Source organism: Dendrobates tinctorius, unplaced genomic scaffold, assembly GCF_039654945.1.
Source record: "Dendrobates tinctorius isolate UK_male_01 unplaced genomic scaffold, ASM3965494v1 ptg000372l, whole genome shotgun sequence".
Taxonomy (NCBI): domain Eukaryota; kingdom Metazoa; phylum Chordata; class Amphibia; order Anura; family Dendrobatidae; genus Dendrobates; species Dendrobates tinctorius.
In genome coordinates, this window is record NW_027362038.1 from 1,618,643 (window position 1) to 1,641,170 (window position 22,528).

At 44.5% G+C, this 22,528-nt stretch overlaps 1 protein-coding gene across 1 annotated transcript in view; it reads right to left on the bottom strand.

Moving 5' to 3' along the window:
- Window positions 1-2,608: 2,608 nt before the first annotated feature.
- LOC141075818 (uncharacterized) overlaps window positions 2,609-22,528 on the bottom strand; it is a 38,943-nt gene continuing 19,023 nt past the window's right edge. The window contains exons 2-7 of the mRNA XM_073562958.1: window positions 13,568-13,717; window positions 13,259-13,438; window positions 13,053-13,176; window positions 12,876-12,973; window positions 12,589-12,679; window positions 2,609-4,107 (exon numbers count right to left, since the gene is read on the bottom strand). Of these exons, the coding sequence (XP_073419059.1) occupies window positions 2,750-4,107; window positions 12,589-12,679; window positions 12,876-12,973; window positions 13,053-13,176; window positions 13,259-13,438; window positions 13,568-13,645 (1,929 nt within the window). The 5' untranslated portion in view covers window positions 13,646-13,717 and the 3' untranslated portion in view covers window positions 2,609-2,749. The remainder of the gene's footprint in view (window positions 4,108-12,588; window positions 12,680-12,875; window positions 12,974-13,052; window positions 13,177-13,258; window positions 13,439-13,567; window positions 13,718-22,528) is intronic.

The window sequence follows — 22,528 nt, forward strand, 5'->3', positions numbered from 1 at the left end:
CTGTCCCCACCTACGTCCGAAGGAAGGAACAGTGAAGCTGCCGCTGATTGGGTGCAGGGCTCGTGTGATGTGAGAACCTCACATAAGCCTCGGGACAGTGAGTCTCGACACCGCTGAAGTGGAGCCGGCACGCCAGCGGAGTATGAATGTTTTTATCTTAATGAGGCCAAACATGAGGAATGAGTTCACTGAAAAAAAAAAAAATATATACCGTATTTTTTGGACGATAAGACGCACCTAGGTTTTAGAGCAGGAAATTAGGAAAAAAATTAACGCAAAAAATGTGGTCAACTCTGTACTTAATATCCCCTATCCTGGTATATATGGTCCCTTCACTCCCATCCTGATACACATGGCCATCTCATCCTTACCTAGTATGCATGGATCACTCATCCCTATCCTGGCAGGAATGATCGCCCTCATCCCTATGCTAGTATGATAGCCCCATCCCTATCCTGGTGTGCAGGGCCCCCATCCTTATCCTGGTATGCAGGGCCCCATCAGAAAATATTAAAAAAAAATTACACTTACCTACCCAGGGCTCCCTCACAGCGTCCTGCTCCGATGCCAGCAATTGTTTTAGGCTATGTGCCCACGCTGCAGAAATGCTGCAAAATTGTCTGCAGCATTTCCACAACTCCCTGCCGTGGGTAAAATGCATGCGGAATTTGCAAGCGTTTTCCGGCAAAACACAAGCATTTTGCAAGCGTTTTTAGCTTCCATAATGCTAGCACTTTCCAACCGATTTGAAGCATCGCTTGAAAAAGTGATAAACAGGTTGGTCCCACTTGTCAAGCATAGTGCTTGACAAGTGTGACCAACTTTTTACTATTGATGCTGCCTATGCAGCATCAGTAGTAAAAGATAGAATGTTAAAAATAAGAAAAAAATATGTGTATACTTACCCTCTGTTGGCCCCCAAAGTCCTCCCGGTCCTTAGCGACGCTGCCAGCAACTTCCGTTCCCAGGGATGCATTGCATGAATGACCTCTGATGACGTAGCTGTCACGCAACCGTGACGTCACAAAGGTCATTTGCGCAATGCATCCCTGGGAACAGGAGTTGCTGGCAGCATGGCTGAGGGCCGGGAGGACTCCGGGGGCCGACAGAGGGTAAATATAACCATTTTTTTTAATTTTAATTCTATTTTTTTTTTACAGGAATATGGTACACAGGGCATGGAGGAAAGTCTCCTCCAGACCCTGGGTACCATCCGCACATGAAGCACTCACTTTACGTATAGTGGGCATAGCCACATGTGTAAAGTGCGCGTTTCAATGCAATCCTATAGCAGCGGAATCGCCGAGATTCCGCAAAATTAATGGACATGGTGCGGATTTTACCGCAATGCGATTCCACAGCGAAAAAATCCAAGGCATGGGCACAGCAATTGCGGACTCCCATAGGATTGCATGGGAATGCGTTGTTATAGCGTTATTTGCACAGCTGCCGGAGTGCTCACCGGGACTGTTCATCAGAGATAGCGGTGAGTATTCATTGTTCTTCTGTAGTGCGCAGTGTCAGCCACTGGCTTCCTGCTGCTGCCAGCGGTCACGTGTGCCGCTACATAACAGAAATGAATATTCATTGGATTCATTCATTCATCAGGAGACTATTTGATATTGAACTATATTCAAGCGGGACTAGATGAAGAAAACCCTAAAATCATGTATCATGTTATCCGAAACAGTCAGAAAACTAGCCCCATATTGGCAGATCCCAGACCTCAGACTATATACTGTGTAAGTTTATAAGCCCCTCCAGAGTCAGGAATAGATAGTATGTGAAAATACAGTATATACCGCTCAGGGAACACTTACCTTTCAGAGATAATTTCCATATTCATACTAAATAATGGCACAGATCTCCCAGACATTATGACTGCACATATCCCTAGTCTGTATAACGATATTGCACTCATTCCCTGACAGACTGCAGCATGGCCATTAGTTAGAAGCTGCTAATGATCTTTGGAGCAGGTAAGTTTTCCCTGAGTGGTACGTATTGGGCCGTCTGAAGACTGAGTTTAGTCTAGGATAATTTGTCTGCACTACTAATTAACAGCAGTTACATTACCAAACTAGGGCAGTCCCTATAGGAGAAAAACACAAGAATTATACTGTATTGTCACATACTATCTATTCCTGACACTGGAGGGGCTTATAAACTTACAAAGTATAGTGTGAGGTCTGGGATCTGCCAATATGTGGCTAGTTTTCTGACTGTTTCGGATAACATGATTCATGATTTTAGTTTTTTGTCTAGTCTCACTTGAATATAGGTCAATATTAAATAGTCTCCTGATGAGTCGCCTTTGGTGAGGACGACGAAACCCATAGAAATGAGAGTTTTGGAGAGTGAGTGTGTATACATCACCTCACCCTATGTACTGTACTGAACTGTGGGGTACATGTTTTTTCTTTTAGTCACCTATTGACTAACCTTCAGGGGATGAATTATGGGTATAGTTTTATATTTGGAATTAATAAAATTTAGTTTTATCCTTTTGTCAGCAAACATGAGGAATGACAAGAGACAACCCATTTAAGAAGATTCAATTTTGGCTAAAACTATTCCAACATTATGAACACAAAAAAGGCTTCTCCCCTATGTGACATCTCTGATGTTTATTAACAGTTGATTTCCAAGTAAAACATTTCCCACATTAAGAAAATGAAAAAGGTTTCTCCTCTGTGTGACTGCTCTGATGTCTAACAAGAAGCGCTTTCTGGTTAAAATATTTCCCACATTAGCAGGAAAAAGGCTTCTCTCCTGTGTGAGTTCCATGGTGATTAACCAATTGTGATTTTCGGTTAAAACATTTCCCACATTCTGAACATGAATATGGCTTCTCTGCTGTGTGAATTCTCTGATGTGCAATAAGAGTTGAATTCTGAGTAAAACATTTCCCACATTCTGAACAGGAAAAAGGCTTCTCCCCTGTATGAGTTCTATGGTGTTCAACCAAATGTGATTTCCGGTTAAAACATTTCCCACATTCTGAACATGAATATGGCTTCTCTGCTGTGTGAATTCTCTGATGTGTAACAAGAGTTGAATTCTGAGTAAAACATTTCCCACATTCTAAACATGAAAAAGGCTTGTCTCCTTTGTGAGTTCTTTGGTGTTCATCAAGATGCCATTTCTGGTTAAAACATTTCCCACATTCTGAACAGGAAAAAGGCTTCTCCCCTGTGTGAGATCTATGGTGAATAATAAGAGTCCCTTTGTGCTTAAAACATTTCCCACATTCTGAACAGGAAAAAGGCTTCTCCCCTGAGTGAGTTCTATGGTGAATAATAAGAGTCCCTTTGTGGTTAAAACATTTCCCACATTCTGAACAGGAAAAAGGCTTCTCACCTGTGTGAGTTCTATGGTGATCAACCAATTGTGATTTCCGGTTAAAACATTTCCCACATTCTGAACATGAATATGGCTTCTCTTCTCTGTGAATTCTCTGATGTGTAACAAGACTTGAATTCTGAGTAAAACATTTCCCACATTCTGAACATGAAAAAGGTTTCTCCCCTGTGTGAGTTCTCTGGTGGGCAACAAAATGTGCTTTGTGTGCAAAATATTTCCCACATTCTGAACATGAAAAAGGCTTCTCCCCTGTGTGAGTTCTCTTGTGGGAAAGAAAACATGATTTCTGTCCAAAACATTTCCCACATTCTAAACATGAAAAAGGCTTCTCTCCTGTGTGGATTCTCTGGTGTTCAACACAATGTGATTTATTATTAAAACATTTCCCACATTCTGAACAGGAAAAAGGCTTCTCCCCTGTGTGAGTTCTCTGATGTGCAATAAGATTTGATGTATTTATAAAACTTTTCCCACATTCTGAACATGAAAAAGGCTTCTCTCCTGTGTGGGTTTTTTGGTGTGCATCAAGATTCCCTTTGTGGTTAAAACATTTCCCACATTGTGAACATGAATATGACTTCTTTGCTTTAGGAGCAGTTTGTGTTTTAATGCCTCTTTTGTGACTTTGATTTTCCTTAGTAGTCAATAATGAATCAGAAGATGGGACCTGTTTCATAGGATCAGATGACAGATCTTTGCTGTGAATGGATGATGATATATCTGGAGTAATGGCATTCACTTCATCTGTCAATGGAAAAACAGATAAGGCAGGTTACAGTTAATACAATAGGGTTACTGTTAGGCTAAAGTAAGGGTTATTGTTAGGGTTACTGTTAGGCTAAAGTCAGACTAAAGTTAGGGTTACTGTTAGGGTTAAATGGTTAAAATGGCCCGTCAGTTTTATAGTGCAGAGGAGGCTTATGCACTTTTATGTTCTGACAGTGAAGAAAGTGCAGTGTCAGATGGCGATGTGGATTTTGAGGGCTTTAGTAGCAGCAACAGTAATAGATCAGAAATGAGCAGTGATTCTGGTCCATCCTCACACACAAGGACCAGTACAACAAAAAGGAGAAATAGCGCTTCTGGAGAAATGTCTCCAACTCAGGGAACAATGCCCAGTACTAGTGCTGTCCCTAGTGCTCTTGCATTGGCGCACACCAATGACAAATTGCACTACAACTTTTGGGGTCCAATTTCTCCTGTTACCCTTTGGAAAAAAAATGGAGGGTGAAAAGATCATTTTTTGTGGAAAAAACATGACTTTTTATTTTCACGGCTCTACGTATTTAACTTCTAAGAAGCACTTGGAAGCTCAAAACGCCCATCACACATTTCCTTGGGGGGGTCTAGTTTCCAAAATGGGGTCACTTGTTGTGGGTTTCCACTGGTTACACACATCAGGGGCTCTCCAACCACGACATGGCAACCGCTAATTATTCCAGCATATTTTACATTCAAAAAGTTAAATGGCGCGCCTTCCCTTCTCAGCCCTGCAGTGTGCCCAAACAGTAGATTTCCCCCACATATGGGGTATCATCGGCATGCTCAGGAGAAATTGCAAAACAAAATGTATAATCCATTTTCTCCTGTTACCCTTGCGAAAGTAAAAAAAACTAGGTCTAAAGGAAATTTCTTGTTATAGAAATGTTTATTTTTTCCTTCCACATTCCATTCATTCCTGTGAAGCACCTGAAGGGTTAATAATCTTCTTGAATGTGGTTTTGAGCACGTTGAGGGGTGCAGTTTTTTGAATGGTGACACTTTTGGGTATTTTCTGTCATATTGACCCCCCAAACACTTCAAATGTGAGGTGGTCCCTGAAAAAATGGTTTAGTAAATTTTGTTGTAAAAATGAGAAATCGCTGGTCAACTTTTAACCCTTATAATCTCCTAACAAAAGAAAATTGTTTCCAAAATTGTGCTGATGGTAGACATGTGGGAAATGTTAATTTATTAACTATTTTGTGCTATATGACTCTCTGATTTAAGAGCATAAAAAAAATGTGAATATTGCAAAATTTTCAAAATTTTTGTCAAGTTTCCTTTTTTTAACAAATAAAGGCAAGTCATATCAAATAAATGTTACCACTATCATAAAGTACAATATGTCACAAGAAAACAGTCTCACAATCACCATGATTCATTGAAGCATTTTAGAGTTATGACCTCATAGAGTGACACTGGTCAGAGCTGAAAAAATTGGTCACAAAGGCAAAAACAGGCTCTGGCATGAAAGGGTTAATATTTTGTTGCACAACCTTTTGAGGCAATCACTGCGATCAAACGATTCCTGTAACTGTCAATGAGACTTATGTGGTGCTCTGATTACATATTCCTCTGTATTGGCTTATGACAGGTCGCTGATCCCTCACTGACCTGCCCCCATTATTACATAATGCATATAATAGCATTGATATTATTGTTGATAATGCCTATAATATTGTGGCTATTGTGAGGCTTAGAAAAAAAATTACATCCAGCAAATTATCACCGGCGATGGCGGCGCCTGCGTAGTAGCGTCTATAAGAGACTACACTCATCACTGTCCCCAATCTCCTCTTTTTCCTGTACTGATCTGGCTGTTCATCACTACAACGACATTCTTAGAAGCACCTTTGACCAAGTAGCGCCCCTCACCCTCAGAACTTCCAAACACAGAGTAAAACAGCCCTGGCTCACATCGCAAACTCAACTTCTCCAGCGATGCTCTAGGAGTGCTGAACGCCTATGGAGAAAAACCTGCACACCAGAAGACTTCATCCACTTCAAATTTATGTTAAGAACCTATAACGCTGCCCTTTACCTCGCCAAACAGAACTTCTTCACCACCCTGATCTCACTAGCCAACAACCCCAAGAAACATTTTGACACCTTTCACTCCCTCCTCAGGACAAAAGCACAAGCCCCTATCACTGACATTTGTGCTGATGACCTGGCCTCCCACTTTACAGAAAAAATAGATAATATCCATCAGGAAATCTGCACCCAACCACCAAGTGCTGTGATTCCCATGGCTCACTTTCCACATTTGATCCCATCACAGAAGAAGTCTCCAGACTCCTGTCTTCTTCTCGTCCGACTACATGCACGACCGACCTCATTCCCTCACATCTCCTCCAGTCTCTCTCTCCAGTCATCACAACTCACCTAACTACAATCTTTAACCTCTCCTCGGGCATTTTCCCATCCTCCTTCAAACAAGCCATCGTTACTCCATTACTAAAGAAACCCGCTCTCAACCCATCCTGCACTAACTACAGACCAGTCTCCAATCTCCACTTCATCTCTAAACTTTTGCAGCGCCTAGTCTACTCCCGGCTTACCCATTACCTCTCCACTCACTTCCTCCTAGACTCTTCACAGTCCGGCTTCCGCCCCTACATTTGACTTAAAATGCACTCAAAGTGACCAATGACCTTCTGACAGCAAAACGCAATGGTCACCACTCTCTGCTCATTCTTCTCGACCTTTCTGCATCTTTCGACACTGCTGATGAGCGTCTCCTACTCTCTAGGCTCCAATCACTGGGCATTTAGGACACTGCTTTCTCCTGGTTCTCTTCCTATCTTTCCGACTGCTCCTTCAAAGTTTTGTTCTCTGGCTCCACGTCATCTCCTCTTCCTCTCAATGTCAGGGTACCTCAGGGCTCAGTCCTTGGCCCTCTTCTCCCTCTACACCACCCCAATTGGACAAACCATCAGCAGATTTGTCTTTCAGTAACATCTTTATGCTGATGACACACAATTATACATGTCATCCCCCCACCTTAGCCCCGCTGTACTACAGAACTCCAGTGACTGTCTGTCCGCAGTCTCCAACATCATGTCCGTTCTCTATCTGAAACTCAACCTCTCAAAAACGGAAATTCTTCTGCTCCTGCCGTCTACTAATCTCCCTAAATCTGACATTTCCCTCTCGTGGGTGGCACCATAATAACGCCATGGTAGCAGGCGCGCTGTCTGGGTGTTGTTTGACACCAATCTCTCCTTCACATCCCATATACAATCTCATGCCCGCTATTGCCGCTTACACCTAAAGAACATCTCTAGAATCCGCCTTATCACCATGGAAACAACAAAAACCCTCACTGTAGCATTGATCCACTCCCACCTGCATTATGGGCAGCATGGTGGCTCAGTGGATAGCAACATCTGTAAGGAGTTTGTATGTTCTCCCTGTGTTTGCGTGGGTTTCCTCCAGGTACTCAGGTTTCCTCCCACATTGCAAAGATAGGGAATTTAGATTGTGAGCCCCATTGGGGACAGTGATGATAATGTGTGCAAACTGTAAAGCGCTGCGGAATATGTTAGCGCTATATAAAAAATAAAGATTATTATTACTGCAATGCTCTATTAATTGGCCTCTCCGTTACTCTACTATCCCCTCTCCAGTCCATCCTTAATGCTGATCTGTCACAGGACAGTGATATCCCACCTGGGACTATTTAATAAAGTTAAAAAAAAAATTAAAAAAAAGTGTTAAAATGATTAAAAAAAAAATTGCCAAATAAATTAGAAAAAAAAAAAATATTCCCCCAAATAAATCCATTTTTTGGAAATAAAAAAAAAAAAAACAATAAAAGTACACATATTAGATATCGCCGCGTCCGTAACGACCCGCCCTATAAAACTGTCCCATTAGTTAACCCCTTTAGCGAACCCCTTAAAAAATAAAAAAAAACGAAGCAAAAAATAATGATTTATTATCATACCGCCAAACAAAAAGTGTAATAACGCGCGATCAAAAAGACGCATATAAATATCCATGGTACCGCTGAAAACGTCATCTTGTCCCGCAAAAAACGAGCCGCCACACAGCATCATCAGCGAAAAAATAAAAAAGTTATAGCTCGCAGAATAAAGCGATGCAAAAATAATTATTTTTTATATAAAATAGTTTTCATTGCATAAAACCGACAAAAACATAAAAAAAGACCTAAATGAGGTATCGCTGTAACCGTACTGACCCGAAGAATAAAACCGCTTTATCAATTTTACCGCACGCGGAACGGTGTAAGCGCACTCCCCCAAAAGAAATTCATGAAACGCTGGTTTTTGTTCATTCTGCGTCCCAAAAATCGGAATAAAAAGCGATCAAAAAATGTCACGTGCCCGAAAAAGGTACCAATAAAAACGTCAACTCGTCCCGCAAAAAATAAGACCCCTCATGACTCAGTGGGTCAAAATACGGAAAAATTATAGCTCTCAATACGTGGTGATGCAAAAACTATTTTTACAATAAAAAGCGTCCTTTAGCGTGCGACAACTGCCAAATATAAAAACCGCCATAAATAGTAAATCAAATCCCCCGTTATCACCCCCTTAGTTAGGGAAAAATAATAAAATAAAAAAAAAGTATTTATTTCCATTTTTCCATTAGGGTTAGGGCTAGGGGTTAGGGCTAGGGTTAGGGGTGTGTTGGGGTTCGGGTTGGAGTTAGAATTGGGGGTTTCCATTGTTTGGGCACATCAGGGGCTCTCCAAATGCAACATGGCGTCTGATCTCAATTCCAGCCAATTCTGAGTTGAAAAAGTCAAATGGTGCTCCTTCCCTTCCAAGCTCTGCCATGCGCCCAAACAGTGTTTTACCCCCACATGTAGGGTATCAGCCTACTCAGGACAAATTGCAAAACAATTTTTGGGGTCCAATTTCTCCTGTTACCCTTAGGAAAATAATAAATTGGGGGAAAAAATGATTTTTTTATTTTCACGTCCGAGCGTTATAAACTTCTGTGAAGCACTTGGGGGTTCAAAGTGCTCACCACACATCTAGATAAGTTCCGTGGAGGGTCTAGTGTCCAAAATGGGGTCATTTGTGGGGGGTTTCCACTGTTCAGGTACATCAGGGGCTCTCCAAAGGCAACATGACACCCGCAGACCATTCCATCAATGTCTGCATTCCAAAACGTCACTACTTCTCTTCCGAGCCCCGAGGTGTGTCCATACAGTAGTTTTCTCCCACATATGGGGTATCAGCATACTCAGGACAAATTGGACAACACCTTTTGGGGTCCAATTTCTCCTGTTACCCTTGGGAAAATAAAAAAAATGGGGACTAAAAGATCATGTGTGTGGAAAAAATACGAATTTTTTATTTTCACGCCCGGGCGTTATAAACTTCTGTGAAGCACTGGGGGGTTCAAAGTGCTCACCACACATCTAGATAAGTTCCTTGGGGGGTCTAGTTTACAAAATGGTGTCATTTGTGGGGGTTTTCCACTGTTTTGGTACATCAGGGGTTTTCCAATCGTGACATGGTGTCCGATCTCAATTCCAGCCAAAAACGTCAAATGGCGCTGCTTCCCTTCCGAGCTCTGCCATGCGCCCAAATAGTGGTTTACCCCCACATGTGGGGTATCAGCGTACTCAGGACAAATTGCACAATAACTTTTAGGGTCCTGTTACCCTTGGGAAAATAAAAATTGGGGTGAAAAGATCATTTTTGTGGAAAAAATATGATTTTTAAATTGTACCGCTGTACGTTATAAACTTCTGTAAAGCCCTTGTGGGTTCAAAGTTCTCACCACATATCTAGATAAGTTCCTTAGGGGGTCTAGTTTCCAAAATGGGGTCACTTGCGGGGGGTTTCCACTGTTTAGGTACATCAGGGGCTCTCCAAACGTGACATGGCGTCCGATCTGAATTCCAGCCAATTTTGCATTGAAAAAGTCAAACGGCGCTCCTTCCATTCTGAGCTCTGCCATGTGCCGAAACAGTTATTCCCCCCCCCCACCAATCAGGTATCAGCGTACTCAGGACAAATTGCACAATAACTTTTGCAGTCCAATTCCTCCTGTTACCCTTGGTAAAATAAAAAAAATTGAACCTGAAAAAAAGTTAGATGTTCATTTTTTTTTAAATATTCAAAAAAATTCCTCTGACGCACCTAAAGGGTTAATAAACTTCTTGAATGTGGTTTTGAGCACCTTAAGGGGTGCAGTTTTTAGAATGGTGTCACTTTTGGGTATTTTCTATCATATAGACCCCTCAAAGTGGCTTCAAATGTGATGTGTTCCTAAAAATAAAATGGTGTTGTAAAAATGAGAAATCGCTGGTCAACTTTTAACCCTTATAACTTCCTAACAAAAAAAAATTTTGGTTCCAAAATTGTGCTGATGTAAAGTAAACATGTGGGAAATGTTAGTTATCAAGTTTTTTGTGTGCCGTATCTCTGTGATTTAAGGGCATAAAAATTCAAAGTTGGAAAAGTGCGAAATTTTCAAAATTTTTGCCAAATTTCCGTTTTTCTCACAAATAAACGCAAGTTATTTGAATGAAATTTTACCACTAACATGAAGTACAATATGTCACGAGAAAACAATGTCAGAATCACCGGGATCCATGGAAGCGTTCCAGAGTTATGACCTCATAAAGGTACAGTGGTCAGAATTGTAAAAATTGGCCCGGTCATGAACGTGCAAACCACCCTTGGGGGTGAAGGGGTTAAAACACATTTGTTCAGAGCGGCCTATCACGTTCACTAATCAAAGTCATTGTATGTGTAAGTGTGCGTGTGTATCCCATTCACTATCTCCATCCATCCCTCAATCCCACAAGATGGTTGGACCATCATTGTAAATACACCATTGTAAATACACACCTGTACTCTGTATCTCCCCCACCTCATTGTAGATTGTAAGCTCTCACCAGCAGGGTCGTCTTATTTTGCTTTAATTATTGTATTGTTAACATTGTTACTTATGACTTGTGTTTTGAAACTGTTAAACTGTAAAGCGCTGCGGAATATGTTGGCGCTATATAAATAAAGATTATTATTATTATTATTATGTAATAATGGGGGGCAGGTCAGTGAGGGATCAGCGACCTGTCATAAGCCAATATAGATGAATATGTAATCAGAGCACCACATAAAGCCCCGCCCACAGCCCCGCCCCAGAGCACGAGAATCTCATTAACTGAAAACTACAAATACAGATTACACAACAGTAAACCAGAGTTGCCCTCATTTATGGTGGACCATTGGAGCTACTATGGATCCTGAGCAGAAGATTAGAGAAATAATATTGCTCCCCATTTCAGGAGAGATTGTGCAGTAATCTAAATTCCTTAGGATAAGAAACAATGTAATTTATGATGTGGAGTGAATCCATGACACCAGGGCTGGAGCCAACACATCTCCTGCAGGCGGGAATAAATGTATATTACAGCCCTCAGCCACGCACAGCTTAGAGATCTATCAGGGCACAGGTGGAATGTTTGTCCTGTAGGTTATCACAATCCTCCTGGAAGTTAGTTGGTTTTAATACAAATTGAAAAGTCAGGATAAACGGAAACTCTGCTGTTATTGGACAGAAATTCACACTTGGCCTCACTGCACATTTACTGGTGTCGCTCATAAAAGGGAAGATTGGCCAGAAAGACTGGACCTGGTCTTGTAGGGACCATGAGACATTCAGCAGCACAGAAGGGAGAGAAGATTCATCCGATAAGATCTCAGGGATCTAGGAAGCCAACAGCATCATTACCCTCCGCTTTCTCTTACAGGCCCAGCATAAGATTTTTATTCAAGTGATTTCCTATCTTGTCAGCACATTCTACGTACGCTGTCATTTGGCTTTATAGTTACAGAGCTGGGCAGGTAACGGTCAGCGTCTCCTAATGTGAAGGAGAGAATGGCTGATGAAATTATTAACCCTTACATAAGTCAGTTCAGATATGGTGTACCAAGATGGCATCTGTGTCTTCAGACAACACCCTGGAAGGAATCCTTGGAATGCAGAAGCTGAGATACTGGATACCATATATGGAAGTGAAGCTGAAATGGACCTATCATAGACTGACACTGGCTACTCAGAAGATTGTGTGACACCCATTTCCTGTCTCTCTGTCATAAGAATAAACTTCAGTTGTGTGCAAGCCTTTGCTGAGAAAGGAGTAGACATCTAACTCTGTACTCAGTGTGACTCTTGAAGCGTGCACTCGGCCTCTATTGGGTCAGGTACAAGCAATCATATAGATCTCGCTTTAAGGGATCACCCTCACACTAATCCCAGGGGTTAGGCGGATCCTCCAGGTTGTAAGTTCTATAGAAAAGGGCTTTCAATGCCCAAAGTCATTTGAACAGTTTTGGGTGGAGGAGAATGTTGTGGTCTAGAGGCAAAATGGTGATCATGGTAATACGGCAGGACTACCACACCGATAAAGCAGCCACAGCCGGTGACCGAGAGGAATCTGTGACTTCTCTGCATTCAGTGGTTACAACTCACCTGGGTAGTCATATGTGGGAATCTCCTCTTTACACCACTCATCTTCTCTCACATATGTCTCTGTAGTATTAATATGGGTCAGATCTTCACCCTGAAACAAATATTGTAAGAGTCACAGACAGATGGAGAAGTCCCATCTATGATCAGCTCTAATCCTGCCATCTCCACCGTTCTCATTACACAAGTATAAAACATATAATACTGGTAGATAAAACAAGACTGAGCACAAGACCTTCACAGCTGTCTACACATCATAGAGGAGATCTCCTGACACCTTCTCCATCTACCTGATGATCCTGAGGAACATTGGGATCTTCTTGCTTACAGTCCTGTGGAAGAAGAGGACGGGGACATCTCTCTGGTGTTGTCCTCTTACTGGATAGATCTGGAGGAAACACATACAGGGATTGAATTCATTCTCTACATACAGATAATTATAGGCCGTGTGTATATAGTCCTATTACCTGGAGATGTGAGGAGCTGGGGAACCTCCATTATGACATTCTTGTACAGATCGCTGTGTCCTTCTAAATACTCCCACTCTTCCATGGAGAAATAGACAAAGACATCCTGACACCTTATAGGAACCTGACACATACAATGATACCGTCATCCCCCGATCCCTTCATAGCGTTACTGTATAATGTCCCAGCATTCCCAGCAGTGTCACCTCTCCAGTCAGCAGCTCAGTCATCTTGTAGATGAGTTCTAGGATCTTCTGGTCATTGATGTCCTCATGGATCAGGGGTTGAGGTGGAGGCTCCGTGATTGGGCTCAAGGGTCTTCCCCATCCCTCAGACACAGGGTCCTGACAGCGATCACTAGAGGTCTTCCTCACCACTGTGTAATCCTGGTTATGGAGAGACACATGAATAAATCTCACTACAGACATTTCCAGAGTCCTCACCTCTCCAGTTCTGTCCATCTGTTATTCCCATAGATAAGAATGATGTAATGTGAGGTCATCAGAATCTCTCACCTCTCCAGTGAGACGGAAGAGGATCTCTAGGGTGAGGTGCAATATCCTCTCCGCCATCTTGTCTCTGTCCATATCCATCCTTGATGGGTAAATCAGGAAAATTCTCTTTTGTAGAAGATCTTCACTGAGAGGATCCGATATTGTAGAGACCTGAATGAGAAGAAGATGATCCGATGTAACATCAAAAGAATCCTGTGTAATAATACAATTACTGGAGATAATAAGAGAAACATATGAGGAGATTTATTATCTTACAGGGTTTAGTTTTCTTCCCTGACATCTACTAATAAAACCTATATATTTAGGCCACAGACAACAAGCAGCTTCCTCCTCGGAGTCGGCAGCTGAACATGTTCCTCATAGACTCATCTTCCATAACGCTAATTCTCGTCTCATTACCGACACTGGAATCGGCATTAGCAATACTGCAGGAGATATTCATTACACGTGACATGAGAAATAACTCCTTCATGATGAGGACGACATCTTCATCTTCTAATACGGCTCTAGAGACAGATTTGGCCAGAGTCGGTCACTGCCTCCATCCCCACCGGCCGTCTATATGAAGGTTTCCCGTCTTCCCCACACTGGAATCTTCTATCACGTTAGATCTCAGCTCTGAGTCACACACAGAAGTTTGAGGCTTTTAGAAAAGATTTTTTGTTTCCACAATCAACGCGGACAGAAATGATTGGATCCCAAAGTCTCCATGTACAGTGATTTATGGGGATTATTTCTGGCCTAAGACTTTCCTATATTACAAGAAAAACTCCAGAAAAAGCTGACATTAAAAAGTTTCTAATGAAAAATTGGCTCCAACAATTCTTGTAAAAAGAAAAACATAAAGCAGAAGACACGTTTTACTATTTTTTAACAAGTGAAACATTTTTTTTTACAAATTAACTCCTTTTGGAACCATAACATAGATGTACACCGCAGGGACGGCACAGGAGCGGCTGCAACAAAAACCATGGCAGTTTAAAGGGAAGGTGCCATCAAAGCCGGATGTGGCGTTGGCGTGCTTTCCACTTGCCGGATGTGGTATTGGCGTGCGTTCCACTTGCCGGATGTGGCGTCGGCGTGCGTTCCACTTGCCGGATGTGGCGTCAGCATGCGTTCCACTTGCCAGATGTGGCGTCGGCGTGCGTTCCACTTGCCGGATGCGGCATTGGCGTGCGTTCCACATGCGGCATTGGTGTGCGTTCCACATGCGGCATTGGCGTGCGTTCCACATGCGGCATGTGGCATTGGCGTGCGTTCCACATGCCGCATGTGGCATTGGCGTGCGTTCCACATGCCGCATGTGGCATTGGCGTGCGTTACACATGCCGGAAATAAAAGGCTGTGGACCGCGCATCATCAAGCCAACTCGGTTGCATATTCTACTTCTATGTGGTTGAAGAAACCACAAGTTATTTTGGCGTGCGTTCCACTTACTGGAAACACTAGGTTGTGGAGTGCACGCCTCTGCCTCATGGGACACAATTAGTAGTCCGCCTTCATTTGAGTGTCGCAGATTTTTTCCTTGCGGCTCACGCACCTTTATGGCACCCTGGTGTGCGTTTCAACCACCGGAAGTACCATGGTATGTATTTCATACTCCCCTCCCCCCCCATTTAGCTCAGCACTATGGCACCTGACCTCCTATCACAAGGATAAGTCCCCTGATGACTCAGCTTGGAAGAAACGCATTGGGCCCTTCCATGGGGGTGTGCAGGGCTTGTTTAGCATAGGGGGAGCTGTGGACAGTCAGGGGGGAGTCTTGGGGATAGACTACTGTTAGCCCTTTAGGGTCTTGTAGGGAATTTTCTTCCCCTTGTCCTATATGGAGCATCCTGGACCCAGGATCTCCTTTTCCTCCCGCACCCCCTTCATGAATGGCTGAGCTTGTGCCTTTCCTCACTTATTGCTCTGGCATATTTCGGGTGGTAACTCTATTAATGTCATCCAGATTCCAGTCATTACTGTTATATGCAGCCAGAATCTGTCAGTCATTGTTTGCGGGGTTCTGTGGGATTCTCCCAGATCCATAACGTGAGATTCTGGGACTTGCTGGTTGCAGTTCGGCCGTTGCAAGTGGGAATCATTCCTCCTGATCGGGCTGTGCTCCTCACGCCCCTTTATTTGTGACTTCACCGATACATTTATATTAATTCACTCTGGGGGACACAAAATTGTTTTTATCCTACTATCTTACTAAAGGTTATGTTTTATCTCCCGTCCACCACACTCCAGCGGTGATGGAAATATATACATTTCATACAGATCTCACTTGCATATATCCTTATATACTGATAGACACATTTTCATAGCTATCTTGAACCTTATAATCAATTGCTGAAAATGACCTACTAACCCCATGAGCCAGTCTGGAGAACCAGCATAGTCTCATGGTAGCATTGTCTTGTGATATATCAGCCAGCCATGGGAAAGGAGGAAGTTGGACCAGATGCACTAGCTGATATCGGAGGTTTGCTGACATTGCTAGACAATGCATAAGAGTAAATCATATGATGCTAAATCACCCTCATGTCGGACACTGCCATATAAGTTCATTTACTCAAATAGTCAATAGCATTAAAACACAAACCTTATGTTAATTGACTAACCACTCCTTTCTGTATGTAATTATAAAACCATATACGCGTATGTGCAATAAACCAGCAGAGTCCTGCTGGAAAGAGATACTGCTAACAAGGTGTTTAGGGTGTCTTTTCTGTTGAGCGCTCAATGAGACTCTGTTCTAATTAGGACAGGCCGCAGCACACAGAAATATATCTATCCAAATTTCCATATCATCTGGCGCAGAGACGCGGGGCTGTGGACGAAACGCACGGGGACCCTGCTGACCAGAGAGACGGAGGTGCCGACTAAGGCCTTGGCTCATGGGGACGGAGATTTGCGCAACTCCATAAGGTAAGAAAATCTGGTTATCTTACCAGAATGTCCCCTGTGCCCAGTCCGGGTCTGTACCTCTAGCCGGTCAGGTGTGGTCACCACCGCATTCCCAGGTAGTGTAAAAGTCCACACCCTTATCCAAACCCTGGGATAAGCCAAGGTGTCTGCTTTGGGTCCTGTTTGTGTCTAGATCCGGGATAGAGCTGGTGGAACGGTGATTGATTGTGCATGTGGTTGCTGGGAAACCGATATCTGAGATTCAACTTCCCCTGCTAAGTCCTCACAAATAAACCTGTACACAGGGAGGACAGGAGAAGCCTATCCAGGTATGGGTTGTGGGGGCTTAGAGAGATATCACTAGTCTAGTCTCCTATCAAGCTATCACATATACACCCATGCATCGGAAGGGACAGGAGTACCCAGATCGCCAGGCACGTGGTAGTGTTTAGCTTGGGGGAAATATCGCAAGCCAAATCACTTGACAGGTTGCCACCGATTCACCTGTACATCGGAAGGACAGGAGAGGCCAGCCAGGTACAGATGGTGGCAATTTTGTGGGAGTTATCACTGATTCCTGTTACCGGCGGGACAACCGGTACAGTGTGTTAACATTCCCGGGTGACCGAGCGTAGTACACCAAGTGTGATTGGCAGTTGTTGGTTACCAGAGCTGCTTGTGCTACGTGTCACTAAAGAGGGCCTCGATTTCTCCCCGGACGTCTATATGTGCATCAACGAAGATCTGAAGCAGAAAGTTTTTTTCCTTTTCTTTTACACTTCCTCTTTTGCCCGTAGGGTGCTTCTCTGATATTTTTCATATTGTCACATTTGTTCTGTACTCTGCTTTTCCCTTGTTTTATCTTGCATTTGGTGGAAGTTTTTTACTGTAGTGTGAGAATTTTTGGGAATGCTGGGTTGTTGAATATATACCATTGTCTCAGTTTGCTCTTTTGTTTCCATTGTTCTCAGAAGATTTTACTGAGAGATGCAGGCAGAGGAAAGGGGAAGTGTGTGTATCCTCCATTTGTGCACGGACATTTTATTGCTGGAAGTTGTACTGAATTTTGGATTTTTGATTTCTTTTTGGAGGTGCTCTTTTCAAGTTTTACCAACTTCTTGATTATTCTTTGTTTTCTTTTTTCTCCATTTTTTGAGTTTTTATTAGCTTTCCATTTTCTTTTGAAGTTTTTATAAATATTTTGGTTTTTTTTTGCTTTTTTCTTTCCTTTTTAAGCAAGTTTAAAAAAAGGGTTGTGAAGTTTTTGAAGTTTTAATCACCTTTATCTTTGAAGTTTTTGGAATAGACATAGTAAGTGTTATTCAGAAAGTTAAGAATGTAGATTTACAGGGGCAGCTTTTAAGCTGCAGCATGGCATAATGCATTAAGAAAAAAGGGAAGTTAGTTGAGCTGAATTGAAGTCCGCGTTTTATAAAGTGGCAGCGGATTTACAGCATAGAAGTACTGAGAGTTAGGTGAACAGGAAAGGATTATTTTTACGTGTACAAGAGAGAAAAAAGTGTTTTCAGCGGAATTCTAAGCTGTGCCGTCTGTGAGGCACCCCGCTTCCCACTCCCCCGGGAGAAGGCACAAGTCCAAGCATGCCTTCTCTGACTGCAGAAAAGGGGAAGGAGTCCGCTGCTCCTTCCCTCTCCTCCCTCTCCACTCCTCCCTCATCTATTTTTCCTCCTATATTTCCTCCTCCCTCATCTTTTCCCTCTGTCTTTCCTCCTCCCTCATCCCCCTCGTCTTCTCTCTCCCCTCTTCTTCTATCACCTTCCTCCTCTCCTCCCTCTTTTTTTTTTTCATCTCCCCACCTTTCCACTCTCTCCTCTACCCCTCCCTGCTCCTCACCCTCTCTCCCACCTCTCAGTTCATTGTCACCAGCTGGGCCAGTGCCAAATCCAGAAAATGAGGTGTCCTTATCTCCACAGGGCATCCTCTCTAAAGAGCCAGCTAGGATACCAGGAGAAGAAAGTGAAACACTCCCTACACATAACACCACAGGTGCCCCCCCAATACAACAGCTAGCAGAAGGGAGGTGTGAGTCATCAGCGTTTGCAGCTGCTGGGTCTTACAATGAGGATCCTAAGTGCCAGGCAGCCCTGCAACCTCAGAAGAGGGGAGCACCCACACAATGTCACAGTTTCTCCTCTGATGAATATGAAGAGGGGACAGCATACATGCTGCCCAGTACTAGGTGAAGAAACCCACAGACACCAAGTAGGCAGGGGCAGATAGAGCCAGAACTCTTACACTATGTGCCCTTCACCCCTAGTCAGGTGTTGAGTATTCTGAAAAATCTGCCAGACCCAGATATGGACCCCATTCCATTTTACTGAAGAATGCAGCAGAGCCAGCAAACATCTGCAATCTGGATTGATCTCTGGTCCATAATGGAATTAAAAGCAGGTGAAACACTCTGGCCAATCATGAAGGAACACTTCAAGCTTCCATCAGAATTAGATGTGCACTCCTGGGAGTCAGGATCAAAGCTAATTGAGCAGCTCAGAGAGTAGGCCAAAGCCAGACAAGCACTCAGCCTACATAACATGAGCCAGGCCGAGACAGAGTCTGTAGACAAGTTTCATGGCAGAGTGAGGCAAGTATTCCAAGACTTAGGCTTCACTATTCATGATCAGATACACAAACAAATGTTGGCAGAGGCCTTTAGGCATGGACTAAGAGAACCAATCAAGAAGCTGCTGACAGTGACCAGGCCTGAGTACAGGTCAATAGCCGTAGATGCCCTGCTCGCAGTAGCCAGAAGAATTCAGTCCCACCCAGGAGTGCGGAAGACAGCCCCTCCTATGGTGGCCACCGATGTGGAAGAGCACCCACCCTGCAGGGACGGGAGACCCATCAGGTGTTACAACTGTGGCAACCTTGGTCATTTCCGGAACCAGTGCACAGCACCCCGGCAGCCCAGGACATCACGCAGGGGAATAGGCCAAGCAAGAAACACAGGAAACAGTGAAGAACCCTGTCTATAGGACAGAGGCAAGCCAGGTCCGCAAGACATCACACCCCTGACATGTAAAATTCCATCAGCGGACCCAATACCTCAAATCTCCGGGGGTTGTCATATCTTTCCTTGTGGACACTGGTGCAGTCAGAAGTGTGATGAGGCATGTGGAACTCCCCAACCCCTCCTGCCTATCAGAACACTGTCTTGTGTGGGGATTGAAGGTCAAGTCAGACATTCCCAGCTTAGGGCCCCGTCACACATAGCGACTCACCAGCGATCCTGACAACGATATCACCTTGTCAGGATCGCTGGTGTGTCGCTACATGATCGCTGGTGAGCTGTCAAACAGGCAGCTTCACCAGCGATCAGTACCAGTGACACGCGGGTAACAAGCGACGCACGTCGCTTAGTTACCCGCATTGTATCTTAATTACCAGCGTGCTGATGCAGAGAGCTGGTAACCAAGGTACACATCGGGTTTCTAAGGGGCGCGCACCCCTTAGAAACCCGATGTGTACCTTGGTTACCAGCTCCAGCTCGCTGGTCTCCCGCCTGTCACACGCAGCGATGCGTGCTGGCCAGCGGGAGACCAGCGACCCCAAATATGTACAGATGTTTCAACAACGATCAGCGATACCCGGCAGGGGGGCCAGTCGCTGATAGCTGTCACACACAACGATCTCGCTGGTGAGATCGCTGTTGCGTCACAAAAAAAATCGCTATGTGTGATGGGGGCTTTACAAGCCCCTGAGCGTGTGGACACAGCCAGGACACTCCATCCTGTTTCAGTTTATGGTGGAGAGCAGCCCACCCCACCGGATGAGAGACATTGACATGACATTTTCTCCACCTCTGACCCAAGAAGAATCAATCATGCTGGTGGCCCTACAAGAGCCTTGAACCGGTGCAAGCCTACTCAAGGAGGTGCTGGATATAGTACCCAATAGCCTGTGGCCCAAGGGAGACTTCAAGTTGCGCCAGGGTGGGTGTCACTCAAGTTTGGAACCCCGTACCCTCACACTGCCCAGCATACCCTGTCCACCACCCAGAGTCAAACTGTCTCTGACCAACTGGAGGTCTGAGTGGAATCGCTGTTCAACAAACGGCCGAAGAACTTGGGTATGGGCCAGGAAATTTTCAACCCAAAGGGACCTTACACGCTTCGTGAAATGGCTGCACTGCTTCCGGCTCCAGAGGATCATCTTGGACAAGATTCTGAAGGTGCTCCCTGAAGTTTATCCAGGCCCTGGACCAGAAGAAGGCCACTCAGCTCCTCAAACTGGTTAACAAATGCTGACCTGAGATCAAGCTAGGTGAAAGGAACGGCTGCTTGCTGTTAAAGAATGTGAAAAATGAGGATGAATGAACTCCTGGAGATCAACATCCAACACTGCGGAGACACCATCACATGTTTCTCAATGCAGTGATTCTAGAGCAATGCCCCCCCCATCCCTTATGGGAAATATGTAAAAACATGCAAAACACAAGCCGTGGAGACACCATCACATGTTTCTCAACGCAAGCAATGACTAGCCAGGTCTTTCCCCGGGAAGGAACAACCACGGGAAGGGAAGTCTCCAATGAAGGAAACCACCTATGCCAAAACATGGTATCCATCCACAGACAGCTGTTTCGGGGTATTGCCCCTCATCAGTGTGGAGTAGGAAAATGGCCAGTAGAAGCAATGTCTAGAGGCATAGGTGGTTTCCTTCATTGGAGACTGCCCTTCCTGTGGTTGTTCCTTCCTGGGGAAAGACCTGGCTAGTCATTGCTTGCGTTGAGAAACATGTGATGGTGTCTCCACGGCTTGTGTTTTGGCTGGTAAAGAAGACGTCCCAGCAAAAAGACCCCCTGTGATCAGAGCAGGAGTTACCACAATGACCGCCTTGGTGGAGAGCAAGAAAGCTCAGCTGAACGTCATCTCTGATGAAGAGGACCCCAGTAAACGGCTTGTTTCCCTGCCGGCTCTGTGCCAGAAGATGGTAGTCCCTCACAGAATTGTGAAGAGCAAGGCCAGATTGAGCCACCTCGTCCATAGGAATCATCGTGCAGTCCCAGCTTTTCCCAATCAGGAGGAAACCTGTGAAAGGAGAAGCAGCCAGGTTCAGAATGGTGCATGACTTGAGGGCTGTGAACAAAGCAACCATGTTTGAAACCCCAGTTGTGCCAGATCTGCACACTCTGCTGTCAAACATGCCAGTCACAGCAACAGTGCTCACGGTGATGGATCTGTCCAATGCTTCCTTCAATGTTCACCTGGACGACCTGAAAACGCACAAGGGGGGTGCAGAACACATGGACAGTGACGCCCAAGAGGGCCCAGAACAGCCTTTCACAGCTCACCAAAGCATTGTCCTCCATCCTCGTCAACTGGATTGCAGAACATGCATAAGTCATCGACATCTCTACCTGCACAGCCCTTTCCTCATCTCCTCTACTCTACCTGGTGGAGCAGCAACGCAAGTTCTGGAAAAACAGAGTCCAGGTGTCAAAAGCAAGTTACGTTCCTGAAGACACCGTATTGCCCGCCAGACAAACCGCTTGACAGATGACCGGAAGACCGCTGGCCTTCCTTGGTCTAGTCTCGTACTGCAGAACTTGGATCCCTGGTGCTCCAGTCTTAATGCAGCCTCTGTACAATTGCATCAACGCATTGCAGCCTTCATCTCGTACAGGAAACTGAAAGACTCCATAGTCTCTGCGCCAGCTCCAGGCCTCCCTGACTACGAGAAGCCATTCCATCTTTACCGAATGGAAAAAGAAGGTCATGCCACTGGCGTCTTAAAACAGACCCACAGAGGAAAACCAGAGGCCTCTAGACTACCTCTCCGCTGGCCTGGATCCAGTTGCAAGGGGGGTGGCCCTCCTGCATGAAAACAATATTTGCAGCACACGCCCTCCTGGACAAGGCTGCTGATGTCATTATTGGACAACCAATGGAGATTCTCTCCCCACCACTCTTCAGTGCTCTCAGCCGTTGCCTGACTCTACTCCCACGGGGGGGATGCAGATACATCTTCCACCGCCATTCTACTCCCACTCACAAGAGGGGGATGCAGATACGGACTCTTCAGAGAAAAATCTGCAGGATACCATAG